General features: G+C 41.5%; 3 protein-coding genes across 6 annotated transcripts; 1 reads left to right on the forward strand and 2 right to left on the reverse strand.

Moving 5' to 3' along the window:
* Nucleotides 1-363: 363 nt before the first annotated feature.
* LOC116224059 (proline-rich protein 36-like) lies at nt 364-5,980 on the reverse strand. 2 transcript variants are annotated; one of them, XM_031582641.2, is made up of 3 exons: nt 3,425-5,980; nt 2,629-3,394; nt 364-1,464 (listed from the first exon to the last, which is right to left on the reverse strand). In XM_031582641.2, exons 1-3 carry the CDS (start codon nt 4,433-4,435, stop codon nt 1,067-1,069), a joined length of 2,175 nt encoding a protein of 724 aa, XP_031438501.1. In that variant the 5' UTR covers nt 4,436-5,980; the 3' UTR covers nt 364-1,066. The 2 variants fall into 2 exon arrangements, with proteins under 2 accessions (XP_031438501.1, XP_031438499.1); XM_031582639.2 differs by having other exon boundaries at nt 2,629-5,980.
* Nucleotides 5,981-6,072: 92 nt separating this feature from the next.
* On the reverse strand, nt 6,073-10,190 carry LOC116224060 (general receptor for phosphoinositides 1-associated scaffold protein-like). The gene is made up of 9 exons (XM_031582643.2): nt 9,956-10,190; nt 9,123-9,311; nt 8,813-8,847; nt 8,650-8,701; nt 8,434-8,521; nt 8,204-8,297; nt 7,672-7,738; nt 7,346-7,412; nt 6,073-6,988 (listed from the first exon to the last, which is right to left on the reverse strand). Exons 2-9 carry the CDS (start codon nt 9,273-9,275, stop codon nt 6,567-6,569), a joined length of 978 nt encoding a protein of 325 aa, XP_031438503.1. The 5' UTR covers nt 9,276-9,311; nt 9,956-10,190; the 3' UTR covers nt 6,073-6,566.
* A 394-nt stretch (nt 10,191-10,584) lies between these two features.
* Nucleotides 10,585-16,904, forward strand: c16h7orf57 (chromosome 16 C7orf57 homolog). Of its 3 annotated transcripts, none has more exons than XM_012841352.3 (8): nt 10,585-10,690; nt 11,323-11,396; nt 11,699-11,875; nt 11,977-12,085; nt 13,236-13,383; nt 15,045-15,118; nt 15,340-15,437; nt 15,650-16,904. In XM_012841352.3, the coding sequence occupies exons 2-8, from the start codon at nt 11,360-11,362 to the stop codon at nt 15,700-15,702; spliced, it is 696 nt and encodes a 231-aa protein (XP_012696806.1). In that variant the 5' UTR covers nt 10,585-10,690; nt 11,323-11,359; the 3' UTR covers nt 15,703-16,904. The 3 variants fall into 3 exon arrangements, with proteins under 3 accessions (XP_012696806.1, XP_031438505.1, XP_031438504.1); XM_031582645.2 differs by lacking the exon at nt 10,585-10,690 and adding an exon at nt 10,763-10,939; XM_031582644.2 differs by lacking the exon at nt 10,585-10,690 and adding an exon at nt 10,975-10,999.
* The last annotated feature ends 1,191 nt before the right edge of the window (nt 16,905-18,095 follow it).

An 18,095-nucleotide genomic window follows, 5' to 3' on the forward strand; every position in this document is an offset into this window, starting at 1 on the left:
TATGTATATATGTATGTATGTATGTATGTATGTATTTAAATGATATGTACGCATATGATTCCATCCTAAGAATGCACAAGTAGAATCATCTTATGTAAGACTGTGTGTGTGTTGAAATCAAAGATGTTGCCACTGAAGTATATGTTCCTCAGTGTTGACACTAGTAATAATCTAATAATAAGTAGTGGCCTAATTAACATTTGTTTATCAGTCTCAAAGATTAGTTGATTAGTTACAGCCTTTAGTCATGGAATTTGCCATTAATAGCAGATCACGTTTGAATCTAACAGGAAATTCAGTGAGGGGCTGAAGGTAAAGAAGGACCTCTAGTGGCTCAACATAATAGAATACAGTTGAAACATCTGATTTAACCATTTTTTATTGTAAAGCAAAACATGTGCATCACAGTTGTTATTTCTTGCGTGGCACTCAGTGAGTACCTTTAGTACACATTTCAAAGTCAAAATGGGTACAAACACCCAAAATCAAATGTAGCAAAACACCAAAGTGAATATGAAACAATATAGCCACACGGTATAAGGTAACAAAACAAAAGCCTACGGGGTCAAATGTAGGTTCCATACTATGTCCAAATGGTGTTTACAGTAAATAGTAAATAGATCTAAAATATATACATTTCAGAGCATACACAACATTCATTTCAACCCTAGACAGTAATGTCACCAGTTTCAATAACCTAAACTACTGGTTTTGCTAGTGTCGTGAATTGCAATATAATCTCATGATATACAATTTATCCTGATATCTAACTGACTGAAGATGTCTGAAACACTCTGCCATGACAAAGGAAGGTTTAAAGTTTGGGGTAAGTTTATAAAGGTAGGGGAAAAAGTAAATAAATAAAGCAAATGATAACATGTTCAGTGTTATTGTAAATTATTTGTTTTGTGTTTGGGTTCATGAGCTTGTGCGTCAATAAGGACATTTTACACGTACACCACTGCTGTGCCCAAAGATGAATGTTCTGCCGAATGGTTCCACACAGAAAAGAATAAGTCCTGCTCTATCCCTAACCAAGTCACTCTCACCTCCCTCTCCCTCTGACCTAGATATTCATCAGGCACTCAAACTCATCAATCCTCTGTTTGGTGTTCCCTCTCTTGATCTTTCTGTAACACACTGTGTTGTACTTTATACGGGCTGCTTGGTTGTCAGCGGAAGCCGTCTCCTCGAGCGACCGGGAGCTGCGGGCTCCATTTTCTCGCTGTGTGTCTTCGCCACTCTCATCATCGTCTACTTTCTCCTCGAACTCCAGCTCCACTTCCTTTTGGTCGTTCTTTCCCTCCTCTTGCGCAGGTTTGTCATGTTGCTTAGCGATGGGCAGCTGGCTTGGCTCCTCCTCTCTATTCACCTGCAGTGCACCTCTGCTGGGTTCATCTGCCGATGAGGCCTCCTCACCCGTCTGCTCCATTGATGTCACTTCCTGGCCCACGGCGGCAAAGTCTGTAGGTAGATAGACACAGACGGACAGACGGACAGACAGACAGACAGACAGTTAGATGGATAGATACATTCAGACATAGATATGTGCAAAGATACATACATAGACAAAGATACAGACAGAAAAAACAGAGGGGAAGGAGAAGAACAGCGCAGCAAAGATATAAACAGACTGGTCAAGCCTATTTAATCTCTTGTTCAGTGCATTCATGCCATGTTGTCCGCAAACAGCTCGGTAGACTTTAGTCCTGGGAGAACTCAAATTGCTTTTCTGAGTCGCTCCAAAACAAAGGGGGTGCTTTCATAGACTGGTATGATTTTGGTGGAGAATAATGGCTGGCAAGCGCTAAGCAGAATTGTGGAATTTTAATTTGATTAGAATTAGTGGACTAACAGGCGTACACTGAAATTCTGTAAAAAAAAATATCGTTCCACAGTGTGAATAACAACAGAATAAAAAACTTGAAGGCTGGGGGATTTTGAAGTGCTGTATATAGAAACACCAGCTATGATGTGTCTCAAACTCGGTTATCTTAAAATAATCTACACAAAATATGTGGTCTGCATAACACCTGATACCTCACACATGAGTTCATTCCTTCAGAGCTCAGTTATATAACTCAGATCAGCAGCAGTAATCTGTGTATGAACAGTGGGACTAACTTCCACAAACACATTATGTCCTTTAGCACAAGAAAACTACGATTATAATCTGACAAGACACGTGTCACAACACAAATCCCCTTGAAACATGACGTTGCTTTTTAGTCAACCTGAGAAACGAGGGGCTTAACAGTCTCCAATGCACTGCGGTGTACTAAGGCTGAAACTGAACTAATGGCGTGGTTCTGACACAAGTACAAAACAGAAAACTCCACCTCCACCACAAAGATTATAGAACACATACCTCACATAAACACATCTGTCTAAGGGTAAATTACTGCTCTATCTACCACAATAGATTGAGATAACTATATAAAATAAAGCTAACAACATTTAATGTCATTCCATCATTTTTTTTATAAATAAAGACTGAGATGGTAAGTTATGAAGACTTAGATGGTAACTGTAGAGTACTTTCAGAGCTGTATTAAAAATATGATTATTACTGTAATGAGATTATTACTCTAATGACTAATTAGGAGGAGGTGTAACTGTGATAATTACCTGGTGCTGTGAGACCTGAGGGGGGGCTCTCAGGCTTGTCATGCAAGCTGGCTGGAGGGAACGCGTCTGGCTCTGGAGCAAGAGGCAGAGGAGCAGGAGGCTGGTCACTCGACTGCTGGTCCTGGGACTGAGCGGGGTGCGCCTGTGCTGGAGGCTCCGGGGTGTGTGATGCGGAGGGCGCCTGTGCTGGAGGCTCCGGGGTGTGTGATGCGGATGGCGCCTGTGCTGGAGGCTCCGGGGTGTGTGATGCGGAGGGAGCCTGTGCTGGAGGCTCTGGGGTGTGTGATGCGGAGGGCGCCTGTGCTGGAGGCTCCGGGGTTAGGGATTCTGACTCTGTGAAGACTGGCTGCTCCCCGCCTGGTGTCCCCCCCCTACTGTCCTCAGGTGACCCAGCCTCCCCGTCTCCCCACTCCAGGGTTGGGGGAGCTGTCCCCCCCTCTGGCACAGAAGGAGGGTTGTCATGCTGGTCCTGGCTGTGGTCCTGTGTGGGGGGCTGGCTAGCTGGGAGGGAGCTGGGGGCTGGTTGGGCATTAGTTTCTGTATGCGCTGAGTCAGACACACTCTGGATCATCGCATTTGTCTGTAAGTCACTGCTGCTCATCGCATTTGTCTGTAAGTCACCGCTGCTCATCGCATTTGTCTGTAAGTCACTGCTGCTCATCGCATTTGTCTGTAAGTCACTGCTGCTCATCGCATTTGTCTGTAAGTCACTGCTGCTCATCGCATTTGTCTGTAAGTCACCGCTGCTCATCGCATTTGTCTGTAAGTCACTGCTGCTCATCGCATTTGTCTGTAAGTCACCGCTGCTCATCGCATTTGTCTGTAAGTCACTGCTGCTGGCATCTTCATCCAGAATAGTTTCTATCATTTGGGGCTCGGGTGACACATCTAAATCCCCAGTCTGAGGCTTCTCAGATTCGCCCTCAGGTTCTGTGTCGGGGCTGTCTGTACTGAAAGTCATTGGACTCGTCTCCACGTCTTCTACACCAGCTAATGGGGACGTTTCTGTGCTCAGTTCATCTAACTCAGGCTGCAACATGCTTAAGTCCAGGCTCTGATCAGCCATCTCTTGCTGAGTTGAGTCTGGGCTGGCGGTATCATGGAGGATGTTTTCTTGAGGCAAATCACTGATATGATCCAGGACTGTTTCAGGGGTTGCTGCCTCTGACTGTACTCTGCTGACCTCTACGTATGTTGCTGGGACTTCCTTGTCCAACAAGACTAACTCTGAGGCAGGTCCATCCTCTCTGTCTGCTAAGATAAGGTCATCATTACCTTTCTCTGTGTTGTCCAAGGTGGGGGCAGTGACTGTACACAGTGATGGTGTTTGGGGAGAGCTGTCATTTCTAACTTCTCCACTGTCGTTTCTAACCCCTTCATATTCTTCCTGAGTTGTGCTGAGTTGGTGCGCAGCAATCGTGTCATCTGAAGGTTTCAGGTTCTGGTCGTCTTTAACAGTCACATCATCAGTGGTGTTTTTTTGTTCAGACATAGACTCTGTGTTTTCTGAGATCTCAGGCTGATCATTTGCTGAAGGTTTTTCCTCAGTTTGAAAGTCAGTTTGACACTGGTCTCCATCTCCGTCCACAGAGCAGGGTTTCCTGCCACCACACTGGAGTACCAACTCATCCTCGAGGTCATTCTCGTCCTCGTCATCGTCCAAAATAGACGCTGTTGCTTCTAGAATATTCTCCAGGCTCAAGATGTCACTAATACCTCCTATGAGCTGCTCGACACAAGAAGAAATGGTGGACCCTCCGTTGTCTGTCCCTTCCAACTTCTCCGTGCGACTCCACAGGTACTCCATAACAACCTCTGACAACGAGGCACTCTCTGTGAACAAGTTGATGCCGTCTTTCCTGCTACCTTTTTCTGCTCCCCACCCCTCCAGGCTAGAACCTAGAACCTCAGACTTCAACTTCAACTTGTGGTCTGTGTGGTCAGAGTGTTGCTTTTAAGCTAATCTGTCCACTCAGCTGTCCAATTAAAACCTCTGCTGCTGTTACTTACACGTAGAGGGCCGTCCAATACGAAAACAGAATCCACTGAAAGCCCCTAAAGACTGCCAGCTCCATCACGTTTTGTTTTTTAATGGATTAACATTGAGCTTATTTTTCATGACTACCCTGTTCCTGACGAGGGCAAAAAGAGCTGATTGTGTTTAATGCTTTAAGCTGCAATGCCTGACCAAGTATGTGGGTCTACCTAACCTCAGGGTGCCGTGTTGGAATTAGCATTCTAAAGGGCAGTCTGGTTGGCCCAAACAGCACGTCAGAAAGCAGGAGAGAACTGAGACCACGGTTCTCCATTGGCTTCAGAAAATCGTTTTCACATGGTAACTTAACATAAAGACCATATGTCAACCTGAGAAAACCTTGTTATATACCCAGTTATGTAATTTCACAGTTACTTCATGCCTTCTTCATGAAGCAGGCTCATTCTATGACTCATTCAGTTCATAGCCACATCCACAGTCACAGCATTGTTTACTATTAACGATTTACAATAATTATTTAAAGAGTAATCTGTCCATGTATCCGTGTTTACCCTGTGTAGGATTCATCAGCACTGAAAGTCCTGTCTGATCAGTTATCAGGGTGCACGCTAAACAAAATGGCAGACATTAGCCTGCTACAAGAAGAGACTTTCAGGAAGTCCCAAGTACTCCCATGAGTCTGAGGAAGGCCATCTGCCACCAACATAATACTGTGCTAACCACAATATGGTGCCAAAAAGTCTGTGTAATAGAAAATAAGGTGTAAACAAAAGAAAAAACAATGTAAACAAATAAGGTACTGAGCTGAACCATTTTTAGTTTTAGTTCTTCAAAAAGGAATACCCTCTTCAGCAGAATGTTGTTGTTTACGTTTAAAAAGCCCGACCTGTTCCTCCTGGTTCTTTCACAAAATTGTAAGATTTCCCCTAGCTGAACCTGATATTGGACGATGATGATCAAAGTGATCACATCACTAGTGTTTCAAATCAGAAGTCATACATCCAAATAAAAAAATTGTCTTCTAGGTCACTGGTGTCACACACTATATTATTAACTCTTCAGACACTCCACTGAATTCCCCGTACCACGTAGGCCTACACCAAATAACGATTCAGATTGGTGTTTCATAGCACCAGTTTGGTTAGCAAGCCTAACCACATTCTGGCTGTTTTTCTTCAGTAGCTGTGTAGGCGTGATGTTGAGCTAAGCTAACGAAGCGCGGATGGAGAATTAGCAGAATCACTTCCTGTTTGATAGTCCAGCCTGTGACTGTTGTTTTTTTAGAAGCCTTCTACTGATGACATCTCTGTGGCCTGTTTAAGCAGAAGTATCAACGCAGATAAGGCACGTCAGCACCACAGTGTGAGACGAGGCAGTGGGGGAAGTTGCTCAAAAAATTTACAGGAAGAAAGAGCTTTCATGAATTGATAAAGAGGAGGATTAAAGGATTGAAGGATTAAAAAACAGTTTTAATGAAACTAGTGTGCAAACATGAGAGGACATAAATAATATTAAACAATGAAATAAATTACAACAGAGACAGCATCTTAGCTCACAACTGACCCACAATGACAATGAAGTATTGGCGTAGAAGCTACTTAGAACGCCATAAAATCAGCGAAACTATTTGTGCAAAACAACACACCAGGAGTAAACATCTCAGGAACATATATTTACATGTCTGGGAGCCAGCACATCAGAATACGAAACGCTTCGGAAGACATTCTGCAGAAACAGCAAGGCCTCCATTCCCACGAAGACACAGCATTGCATGTGTTCATATTAATTTGACTTAGAACACATACATTTAACGTTTAGGTTTGTTACTGTGGTTCAATTAGTAGAAACGACGTACCAACACCAAGATCATGGGTTTGATGAGCAGATATGCTCACAAGAATGAAGCTGCTAAATGAATTATTGTAGATTTTTTTTGTCCTTATCATACATCCTCCTGGACCCCCTCGTCTGCCAAAGACCCTCGAGAATTTGAAAAGAGACTGGTGAGCCGGTTCCCAACCCCCCCCTTTTTGGATGGGCCTTTGGATGGGCCTCTGTGGACGACTTGTTGACTTGTGGAGAGATCTGTGGAACCTCCCTCTGCTAGTGGAGAGGGGGCATTAGGTTTTGATGGGTGGGCCGAACCCGAGAAGGTGCACGAATGGCGGTCCCCTCCACTGGCTGAATCACGGATGGAGGCCGAACTGGAAGAGAGGTCGAACGTCGAGGACAGGGAACTGGCGTCCATGCTTCCGCACGCGCTCCACCGGCTCCCGCAACTGCTGTGGCCAGAGCTGCCGGAATCCTCAGGTAAGGAGGACAAGGACATCAGGGAATCCCCAAATAGACACTTCCCCAGCTTTCCTGAAGGCAGAGCACAACGTTTACCCATTTTTTCCGAGGGAGAGTAAATAAGTAAACAATAAACAAAACATTAAAAAAAAACGATTTGCTTGAACCCCCCCTGGATTCCCCCTCCTCCACCACCTCCTTCCTCGCATTTCACTCGTGACCTCAGAACTCTTTCCGAGAAGAAAAGGGCACTCAAGCGCAAAAAAAAACGCCTTCCCCCTGAGTGCCGCAGAGACAAGACAGGATGTGTGTGTTGGTGTGATGATGGGTGAGGGCGTGAAGCATGGCTGAGTGCCTCAGAAACAAGACAGGATGTGTGTGTGTGTGTGTGTGTGTGTGTGTGTGTGTGTGTGTGAGAAGTTCCCTCACCTCCAGTTAGGTGTTCTTCCCTTGAAGCCAGCAAGTAGAGCTCGGTAGACTTGTCTTTCAGACGACACTGTGGTTAACATGTTTAAGGGGGACAGAAAACAGTGAGGGTAAGGTCACATATTTGTTATCACCACCACACTTCCAGTTTACATGAAGCTACTGGGAGGGGGGAGTACGTGAGTACATTGCTGGTCTCACGCAATAGAAATGTGAAAACAGAAATGACTAAATAAACTAAAATAATTGTTGAACGCTACCCAATGACACATACATGACTAGCAGTCAGAAGGGGTAGTTAGAAGTGAGTGTGTGAGGAAGACGTGTACCTGCAGTTGCCGTAGTTTCCTCTTCAACTCCATTTGCTTAGCCGCGAATGCACTAATAGTTTCCAACCTTGAATATAATCCAACAAAGAAAGATGAGGAAAATCCGCACAAAATGCCTCTAGACATATCCACAAGGAAATTCTGAAGTAAAAGTTTGGAAACACTTACACACCTTTGTTACAGTTTAACTATACTATTAAAATGTGATTAAGTACATTGTACATTATAAGTGACAATGTCTTAGAGCACAGTACTTTGACATTACGCAATGTGTTTGTATGTTTTGTAAGTACACATGTAACCACTGCACCTTGGAGCTTTAAAGTTACTTATTTTCCAGGTTAACAACTGCTATTTTATTTTTTTCTGTTAGTGTATAGTAAGTTGTAGTCCTTGTTACACAACGTGCAAATTGATCCAGTGTGCAAGTATCTTTAGAAGGATGTTATTTTTTATGTAAATTTCAAATTGTCTATCAGAAAAAAACATCTAAGTTTCTCTGTCTTGTTTTTTGCTGATTTAAACATCTCACCTTATGATGAGGCCAGAATGCAGAATTGTGTCAGTGATTTGCTGATGAAGAAATTCTGTCACACACACACCATTTACCGAAACAAGGACATCCCCTGCGATGCGGAGACAAACAGAGACAAAAGTGAACGAGACAGCGGATCTTGAGCAGATTGTGTAGATATCTGTTTTCATTCCAGTTCATAACAGACATTAAGAGATTCAGAGGTTCAGGGATGTCAGGACACTCACCAGGGTTCATACCAGCCTTCTCAGCTGGACTCTCTGGCTTCACACAACTCACAGCAACTCTCAGGTCCTCCACAGGGCTGTCATTACACTTGATAGACAGACACAGAGAGAGTTAGATAGCTAGCCAACAGCAGAGGAAAAATTCACAATAAACACATTACACATTGAACACGCTTTAATGTATAGATTGAGAAACAACATATAAACGGATCTTACCATAATTTCAAACCCAAATGTTTCATTATCGTCCTTCTCCAATACAAGAGATCTATGGTACAATACAGAGTAAGAATGAGGAAATGTCTTTCACAAAGATATATCATTCAGTTTGGCAAGTGCTTTGAAATATTTGTATACATTTGAAAGACATTTTCCTTACCGTAATGAGGCAGGAGAAGGTTCTGGCTGATCAGCCTAAAAAAGGAACAGAACATTCTCATCTTAATCTAAGTACAAAACATGTTTGCCATAAATGGAATTAACTTCTTGTTAGCTCTACAGATACAGCTTTTAAACTCCTTCATTTTTAAACACTAACCATTTAAAAGAGGATCTACAGTGGATCAAATCATACGTAGACAAGGGTTAAACAATGGGAATTAGTCTAAAAAAGCCATCTTAGCACAAGCCCATTTCCACGGCGTACGTGCTTACATGGATTTACCTCCTTGATCAGATTTAAGACTCACCATCAAATCTTGACCTTGTTTTTTTCCCGATTTATGATCCTCATGGCTGGGGTGCTTGTGCTGTGAGGTAAGTTTGCCCCACAGGGTGTCTCGGACACTGTTACCCCTCCTGACCAGCTTCCTGAAGCTCCTACCAGGCTTTCTTGTCATCATTCTTCAGTGTGGCCTGAGAGCAGTCTCAAGAACACTCTATGAGCAGGAGCAGTGTGTGTTCTGACAGTTATGTGCGTCACAACGGATATTGCAAACAGGTTTCAAAGCCACAAAGTCTGGGTGTCTCTGTGTGTCTTTTATCTTTCCTGCCACATTTTCGTTTCTCTTTTTCTCTCTCTCTCTCGTTTTCTTTTCACCTTCAGTATGTAAATGTATCATTTTACTGACGTTGTTTAACTACTCATCACTATAGTATAGTTTGAATACTGCAAAATGTTTGGCCCTCTGAACGAACCAACCAACTCAATCCTGGTTGTCTCCATGGTTGTGTTAGATATCTGCCAAGCACTGTGTTTTGTATTTCAGATAGAACCTAACCTTTTGTAGTCTGTTGCTGAATGCAACGTGGTGTGTCTTTTCTTCTGTGCTGTGACAAGCAATATTAACATACATAGTAAATGACTGACATTGTTAAATATTAAATGATATTAAATTATTGTTTGACCAAAATTGCTTCATGTATGTCTCACAGCCAACAACAACTATGCTATGCAGTGTATCTGTAAATGTGTGGCTGTTCTAGCAAGAGTCAATGAGGAAGTCAAGGACATTTTTGGTTGAACTTTTGATGCAGGTTACACCCAATGACTCAAATTAGTAGCACTAAGATGAACACTTACGTAAATGTGATGACATTGAAAGATCAGGAGCTATCAAAATTCAACAAGGGAGAGTACATGACACGATGTATCCTCTGTCTGATAAATCCACAGGTCTCTCTTCCAAGGTAAATTCGCAAAAACATTTGTACATTTGTACATTTATTATATTAAATTATATACTTTATCTTATTTCTGAGCTTGGCGTGTGACAATAGGCCTACTACCCACCAACAACATATAGTTTCTTTTTTTCAGTGGCCTGAGATATTTATTAGCCGCTAGGTGGCAGACGTTTGTTGATGGATGTGGCATTGCCATAGGATTGAGCCTGTTTTTTGGGTGCTGTCTGTGGATGGATTTATGATACCTGTGAGACCGATTGACACCATCTGCTAGTATGAAATATGTCTCTATGTTTATTATGAGATAGGTGATGAATGAATGAATAAAGACTAAGGCTACGGCACGGGGACATTTTCTTAGACTCTTATGCCACCTCCTGTCAAGTTAAAACTTTCACATCTACAAGAAGAATGAGACACATATATTAAGTTATGTTTAGAGAATTGCTATCACCATTGACATTTGACAACATTTTTATTTACGCTGAAATAAAACTGATTTAATCCGCATTAAACGGAAATTACCGAACATTTTCCCTCCCACATAAACGTAATATCCGCTGCTGATTTAACTCATTCCGGCATCATTTCGGGGACATCCACACCTCTCCTCCACACACACACCAGTATTGTAAGTAGGCAAGATGCTAATTCTTTCTGAAACATAATATAGTCTTTCCGCAATGTTTTATCGGTGGCTTAACGTGTATATGAATCAAGTTGTATTTTAATTGTAGTCTTCACTAGCCGATATAATTTTTTTGGGTTGAACCCGCTGACCGGCTATAACTGTTAGCCAGTCGATAGGCCTGTCGTGCAGGCTAAATGGTACCCAGAAGGCGTTTCCGAGGAGGGGCAGTGATTTCATCTCCGATCGGAGGTCTATTCTGTCATTCATACCCAAGTCCATTATTGATAAAATATAAGAAATTCTGTTGATGTAAGATCGCTTTCCCACTGTCGCAGGTTTTGGGGTGTGCCTGCAGCATAAAAAAAATGCTCTAAATGCTTGTAGGCTAGGCTAGACAGAAAGCAAGCAAGCAAGCTAGCTTAATAACTTACGGAAGCGTAAGAAGAAATGGCGAATCAGTTTAATGTCAAAAAACCTAGAGGAAGACAAAATTGTCTGTAAAATGAGTTTCGAATAAATGAGTGTAATGCCATTGTTCTTCTTGGCGGAGTAATTGGTAATGTCTTGATTTGTGTGTTAGCTTATTGTTACATTGATTGTTCGAAACCAGTGCATCGCCTATTCTCTTTCAGCAATTTCTGTGAAGAACGATTCAGACGACCAGCAAACATGAGCACCGAACCGAATTACCGACGGGCAAAACCAGGTAAAATTGTTTTAAGATTGCATCGCTATATCTCCCGCAGGATTACTGAATCATTTATAAGGGTTCGCCCATTTGGGCCTTTGAGTACCTTAAATCATGCCTCCCTTCATGGTCTTTACTTCCAGATATGCTATAATGTAAGTTCTTATATTCTGGCATGCAATCATTTATTAGGTGGTACATATGTGCTACTACATTGCCAATGCATGCAACACACTAGACTAAGTGCTGCAGTGGGGAACTAGATGTGATGAATATTGTGTAATGCTTTAATACCATGGTTGCTTCTCCCCTCCACTCAGGCAAAAAGATTTTTGAACATAATCCCGCAAATGGTAATGCTGGCCCAGCGTCCCAGATCCCTGGACTGTCTCAGAGTGCAGAGACCACCCCGGAGGAGAGAACCACAGGGCGGCGTGTGGGCATCTTTGATTCTGACTCTGATTATACTAAACTCGCCAAGGGAGGAGGCCATAAAGGTTTGTAAAGGCCTATCTAGAATTGAAATAGAATACTTGTGTTTTCTCTCTCCCAGTGTCTATACGTTTAGTCTATATTTTGGGGGCGGGCTTTATTTCAGGTTTGCTCTCGCACGATGATGTAGAAGAGGTGGAAGAGAAGACCAATTCATCCTATAAGCCATCAGGGGATTGGTACTCTGGGAACTCTGGGTCCAAGACCCCAACAAGGTAAGACTGTGTTTGTAAGTATGGGTCACTGGTTCAGTAGGAGGTAGCTGATTTTTGTAATGTCCATTTGATGAGGACCTTTAACTCTTCACATTACCCAAATCTACGATTGAATAAAATGCAGGCGGGAATGAGGAAACATTTTAAGTTGGTTTGTTAGTTAACTGTTAAAGTGGAAAGTGAGGGGGGTACAACTGAACAGCTTTCAAGGCTATTTGACAGAACGGTTGCCCTGTGTACTGCATGCATCTAGTAATCTAATAGGACAGAAAATGAATGTCAACATTCAGAAAGGTCTTGCAGGTCTTGGTCGGAGCTCATTTCAACAGGACCTTGTGGGGTTAAAAAAGGAGATGGTCCATAGAGCGAAATTTTAATAAATGGGGGAACTAAAAGTGTCTTTTTTTTTTTTTAAAACACCTTGCACTTAACCAAGATGGGTGAAATGGATTGAATTCTACATCTTAGCTACTCTGTTGTTCCTCCCCCCCTATGGGGCTACCTTCTGCTCCTTGTGTCAGCTAGCTCTGAGGTCTATATCAAAAGGATTGCCTTCACTCTAACTAGGGCTGAACGATTAATTGCATTTGCGATTTAATCGCGATATGATAGAACGCGATTTTCTAACCGCAACGTTCGCGATTAAAAAACATTTTTTTTTAAGATGGTAAATTTTGCACACAGTGTTTAAAAAGTGCATGCCTAGTGTTTATATTTAAAATGACTTTTTTTAAATTACTTAAATGCACAGTGGCAAAGCCACCTATTTATTGTTCTTGTTTCTGTAATGAGCAGTTAAATAAAAATGTAAAATGTGAGAGAATATTTTACACTAAATGTATCTAATATTGTGTTGGTCATATTTAAATCATTCATTACGTTTTGTTGGGAAAAAAAGAGGATAAAAAAAAAATTGCATATTAAATCGCAATCGCAATATTTTGGTAAAAAATCGCAATTAGATTATTTTCCCAAATCGTTCAGCTAACTCTAACTCTGCTTCCATCTTATGATTGACGAATCCGATTGAGGGGAAAAGGTCACTGTGAATGGATGGCTACACAAACAAACTCCTCCAGTGAACTGTGGATGGGCGTTCCGCTCCGCTCCGGTCCCGGGTGTGTAAATCACCATGGTCTTGTGCTTTCAGCCAAACGTCTTCAGCTGACAGCGAGTCCTCCAACGGAGGCCGCAAGAGTCCGTCCAAAGGGGCGGCGCGGCCTCTAGCTCCCTTTGGCACCGATGACATTTCCCCCTTCGACGAGGAAAATGATGCCTTTACCACTGGTAAAGACAAGGTGAATGGATCAGACCCACCAGTGGCATTTCGCCATTATATATCTGACATATCTGATTTTTATTTTTATTTTTTAAATCACCCATTCAGTCAGCATGTCATCCCTCTTTCACTCAGTAAGGTGAACTCATTCATTCACCCATTCATTACATTCATTTTTTTTGTGCAATTTTTTGTTTTTCCTTCCTGCTTTTTCTAATTGTTTTTCTTGTTAACCACGGTTTACCTTGGCATAACAAAACAGACTGTTGATCCAGCTGAAGTGTGAATGCACAGGCTTGCAGCTTTAGGAATCCTTTCCAAAGCAGGTTTACCTGAGTTGCGGTGTGCATTTGCTCATTTGTAACCTGTGGCAACGGCAGTCCTTAACAGCAAAATTAGTGGCTACTAAAACAGGTGGTCCCTCTGCCCCCAAAACGGTTATACAGATTTTACAGACCTATAGAAGTACATACTATAGCAGGTGAAAACTATATTACAGCTTTACCATTAATCCAAAGTATCCACTGTTATAGATTGCATAATGCTCTTCTGCTTACAGGAAGAGCTAGGTCCTTATGATTGCACTGATGACACAGACCCTGGCAGTAGTAAACCTTCTGAAGGGTCCAGGCTTTGCGCTCTGTGAAGCGCCTTGAGACAATTGTATTGTATTATGGCGCTATATAAATAAAATTTGAATTGAAGTGCCTCAGGACATGGCTACGTTTGGCTATTTTTGTCTACTTGCTGCAAAAATAGTCTGCTTCCAGGTGTTTTAAATTTTTTTTGTTGTTGGTTTTTCCTCTTTTGAAGGGTAGTGTCATACTGAGGTCATACTTGCGCTTCGCTTTTGGTGCCTAAATTGAAGGTACAGCTTTGGATACCTCTCATGACCATTGAAAGAAATCCGTGGTCTTTTTTTGTTTTTAAATAATTACCTTCCTCTCACTTCATGCTTTGCTCACCATGCCATGTTCCCCTCTTATGAGTTTCATTGTTTTCAGTTATGCTTTGTTTTCATTATGATTTGCCACAAACTAACTTCAGTTCTCTCTCTTCCCAGTTTTGAAATATAATTGATATGTTTGTTTTTATTGTGTGATTCTGTTATTCTTTAATTTATTAAATTTGTGCCGGATGTGTATTGTTCTATTAGAGTTCCGATATTCATAGGATACAGTTCACGTATCAAAAGGGCTCCCACCCCCAATACACACACAAACCAGCGTTATTATAGTTTTGAAATTCTATCGTTTTTATTTTTAAGGAATAGACTAGCTTTTAGTTTTTATTTAGTTTTCAGGTATTATTATGAAAACCTTGCTTTAAAGCAGATAGAAAGAGGTACAATGAAAGGATGCATGACCTCATATATGATTTATTTTATGAATGAATTGATTAATATGATGAATTTTATGAGGGGGGGGTTCCGTGGTTTTGACAATTGTCATTTTTATTTCGGTTAACAAAATATTTTTTTTCTCTGCTAGTTTTAGTCTTCATTTTCTTGAACTAGAATAACCCTGCCACACACTCGCAAACACACTCGCACGCACACACATACACACACACTCCTCATATCCGCCAAATGAATTGTCCATGTTTTGAGGCAAACATGAAGGAACAGGCTGGTCAGTCACCGTGCTCATCCTAAATTGTTCTATTGTTTTCCTGGAAAAGGTGGACAATGCCGCAGGTCAGATGGAGAAGCTGGACCTGAAGGATGGCAAGGAAGCTGGGAAGTTCAAAAAAATGTGAGTCCCATTTTATTCCTCAATGAATTCCGTTTCAATCGACCCTTATTTATACGGCACATTTCATACCAAGAGGCAACACGATGCGCTTCACAGAAGGAAACTTTTGTCAGTTTCTAAATGATAAAGGGCTCTTTTCTCAGATGGCTAGTTCTCTATATGTTAAAATGCATTTAGTCAGCAAGTCTCATTTAAAGGTAACCCAATCCCTTTGCCCACAGATCACATGACAAGAAGTCAGCGAATGACCAAGTGAGCATGTCTAAGCTTCTGAGCTTTGGGTACATTGAGGACGAGTCTGTCGTCGACGACGCGTCCAGTAAGACTTTCAGTAATTGAACTGTGAAATACCACTCTCAAATAGGATTTCCTCCTAGTTTTGTAAACCCACTTTAAGATATCAGTCATTGCCTCAATAGCATGATATTATTTTGTTTTAATGTGGGAAACCCTAATCTCACCAAGGTCACTTGTGGTGTGTGTGTGTGTGCACAAGAAGGGATGTGCTGACTTTCCTCTTCTCATCGGCAGGTATGACATCCGAGCGGACCAGCACCATCGCCCCAGAAGATGAGCTGGAGTGAGAGGCAGTCTGGAGTTGCGAGTGCAAAGGGCATCCCTCCAGGCTGTCCCTTCACTTGTACTTATTCCAGTTACATGTCTTTGTTCTTTAACTATCTCTTTTAATCTCTGGTAATATGCTAAACTCATGTTTTTTTTTTCTTCTGTTAAACGAGTAATTATGTTATTGTACATGGATGCCAAGTGGTACAAGTCCGTTGGTACTAAATTATTTTTGTTGTGACTGCAAAGGAGGCAAGTGGATATGCTCGGCCTGCAAAAATAATGCTTGGTGCAAGGTTGTGTTTGTTTTTTTTTTTTTTTTTTTTTAATATCTCAGGCACTGGTTTTAGTTCAGGTCACAAGGGCTCTGTTTGTGTGTGTGAGCTCATTGTGAATGATGCACCACCACCCATCAAGGTAGCTCCCTGCCAAATTGCCGCAGTGAATCCTTATGTGAGTTTACACGTTATTATTTATGCAGTTAAGATCATTGTCATTGGTAACAACCACAACAGATCCAGCGCTAGAGATACTTCTGGATCAAAGATCACGTTTAAACATAGAAAGTAGATAAGTATAAGGAGACATGTAAGACTGATAGTCTTAGTATCCACCAGTAACAATAGTACACGTTTACTTGCTAATTTTGAGTGCCATCAGAATAGCCCCATCATTGTTTGTCTGAGAAATTGAAATGGGTCTCTTTGGAATGACATCTCTGAAGAAGCTTCAGCTTGAAGATGCATGATGTGATACGACTGAGTAGCTCTCACTACAGTCCTTTGATCACTGGGAGCCGGTTACAACACTAATGTGAGTCACTCGTAGTGCACAGAAGTCTCTGTTTTCAGCGTGTTATTGTACTGTATACTTTTCTGACTGTCACTGCAATTCTTGAATCGTATGTAAAGCTGTTTCATGGTACACGAGAAGAGCTAAACAGGCTCCAGCTCCTTCTTCCCCTCTGTTGCCATACCTTTTCACATAGGCCCTGCCAAGTGAGTTGAGCGTGAGGTGATGTATTTGTTGCTTTTGTGCTCAGTTGCAGACAAAGTCGTCCACACTGAAACTGGTTGAGTTTGTAAAGGCGAAAACAATGGTGGCATGAAAAGAGCCTATGAAAAGCCTTGCATTAGGTTTGTCTGTTTGTTTGTTTTTCCACTGACCAGTTAACACTTGCTGTTGGTTTTGAAACAAAGATCAATGAAGATGTCTGCATGTGCTTGTGATGTCCTTGGTCTTCTGTGGTGGTTGTGTTCCTCTCTGAATACATGCTGGAAGGGATCCAAATAATCCAGTCTCTCCAAGATCAGAATTTGACAGCTTAAAATCTCCACGTTTTACATTTCCCCACTAAAAATGATAAACCTAAATTATTGAATAGACGGACCTGTGATGGTATATCCCTGTACTATTCTCATTTAATACGCACCTGAAACACATGAGGTAAACATACTGTGATAGGCCTTTTAAATGGTTGTAAAGTGCGTTTCACAAACAGAATGGTACAAGAATAGTTAAGTTTAAAGGTAGTTCTTTTAAAATCCTCAACCTTGCAGTGGAAATTTGGAATACAATATCATTCATTCTGGTCATATCACGAGGGTACACACTAAAGTAGTGATTCACCCATGCTCATTGCCCAGGAGCCATCTACTGGAGGGACTAAACATTACACCACCGAAGAGTTGTGGAATTCACACCGTCCATACATGCAGGCTGGATGAGAAACTTCCATTGGAGTTAGCGCAGCCTGTTACCTTTACTGAAGAAACCCTGCTTGTAGTCGACTTTCAGGCCCTATTAAAAACTTTCATGCCTGAACCTTAATCAGGGGTTTTCAACCGGGGGTCCGCGACATGAGCCCATAGACACATATACCGCTATATGTCTGCATGAGCCTATGTTGATCAGTTCACCAATGATTTAAAAAATATATAAAAATTCGCTTCGATATTTCAACACATTTCCAGATTACTCTTGAATATCGTGAAAAATATGTCTAAAATAATATAAAGGAGATTCACGCTGACAGAATGTAGCTTTGCACCTATTTGTATGAATTTCTTTTGATATTTCAACACATTTCCAGATTACTCTTGAATATCGTGAAAAATATCTAAAATAAGAAAAATATGTCTAAAATAATATTAAGGAGATTCACGCTGACAGAATGTAGCCTTGCACCTATTTTTATAAATTCTCTGATATTTCAACACATTTCCAGATTACTATTGAATATCGTGAAAAATATCTAAAATAAGAAAAATATGTCTAAAATAATATACAGGAGATTCAAGCTGACAGAATGTAGCCTTGCACCTATCCAGTCTATGGTAGCCTGTGCTTTGCTAATGTTAATGCATTGCGTCCCTAACGTCACGCCATACGCATATTATGAAGTTGAAGTTGA

Source organism: Clupea harengus, chromosome 16 (genome assembly GCF_900700415.2).
Source record: "Clupea harengus chromosome 16, Ch_v2.0.2, whole genome shotgun sequence".
NCBI lineage: Eukaryota > Metazoa > Chordata > Actinopteri > Clupeiformes > Clupeidae > Clupea > Clupea harengus.

Bases quoted from the DNA above. Each gene is read 5' to 3' on its own strand.
- LOC116224059 (XM_031582639.2), bottom strand. From the start codon at position 4,435: ATGGAGTACCTGTGGAGTCGCACGGAGAAGTTGGAAGGGACAGACAAC. The intron at 1,465-2,628 runs GTAATTATCACA...ATCTACCTACAG, and splicing joins CTCAGGTCTCACAGCACCAG to ACTTTGCCGCCGTGGGCCAG.
- LOC116224060 (XM_031582643.2), bottom strand. From the start codon at position 9,275: ATGATGACAAGAAAGCCTGGTAGGAGCTTCAGGAAGCTGGTCAGGAGG. The intron at 7,739-8,203 runs GTGAGATGTTTA...ATTATATTCAAG, and splicing joins CATTCTGGCCTCATCATAAG to GTTGGAAACTATTAGTGCAT. The intron at 6,989-7,345 runs GTGAGGGAACTT...CTCTGCCTTCAG, and splicing joins GGAAGAACACCTAACTGGAG to GAAAGCTGGGGAAGTGTCTA.
- c16h7orf57 (XM_012841352.3), top strand. From the start codon at position 11,360: ATGAGCACCGAACCGAATTACCGACGGGCAAAACCAG. The intron at 12,086-13,235 runs GTAAGACTGTGT...TTGTGCTTTCAG, and splicing joins GGGTCCAAGACCCCAACAAG to CCAAACGTCTTCAGCTGACA. The intron at 15,119-15,339 runs GTGAGTCCCATT...CTTTGCCCACAG, and splicing joins GCTGGGAAGTTCAAAAAAAT to ATCACATGACAAGAAGTCAG.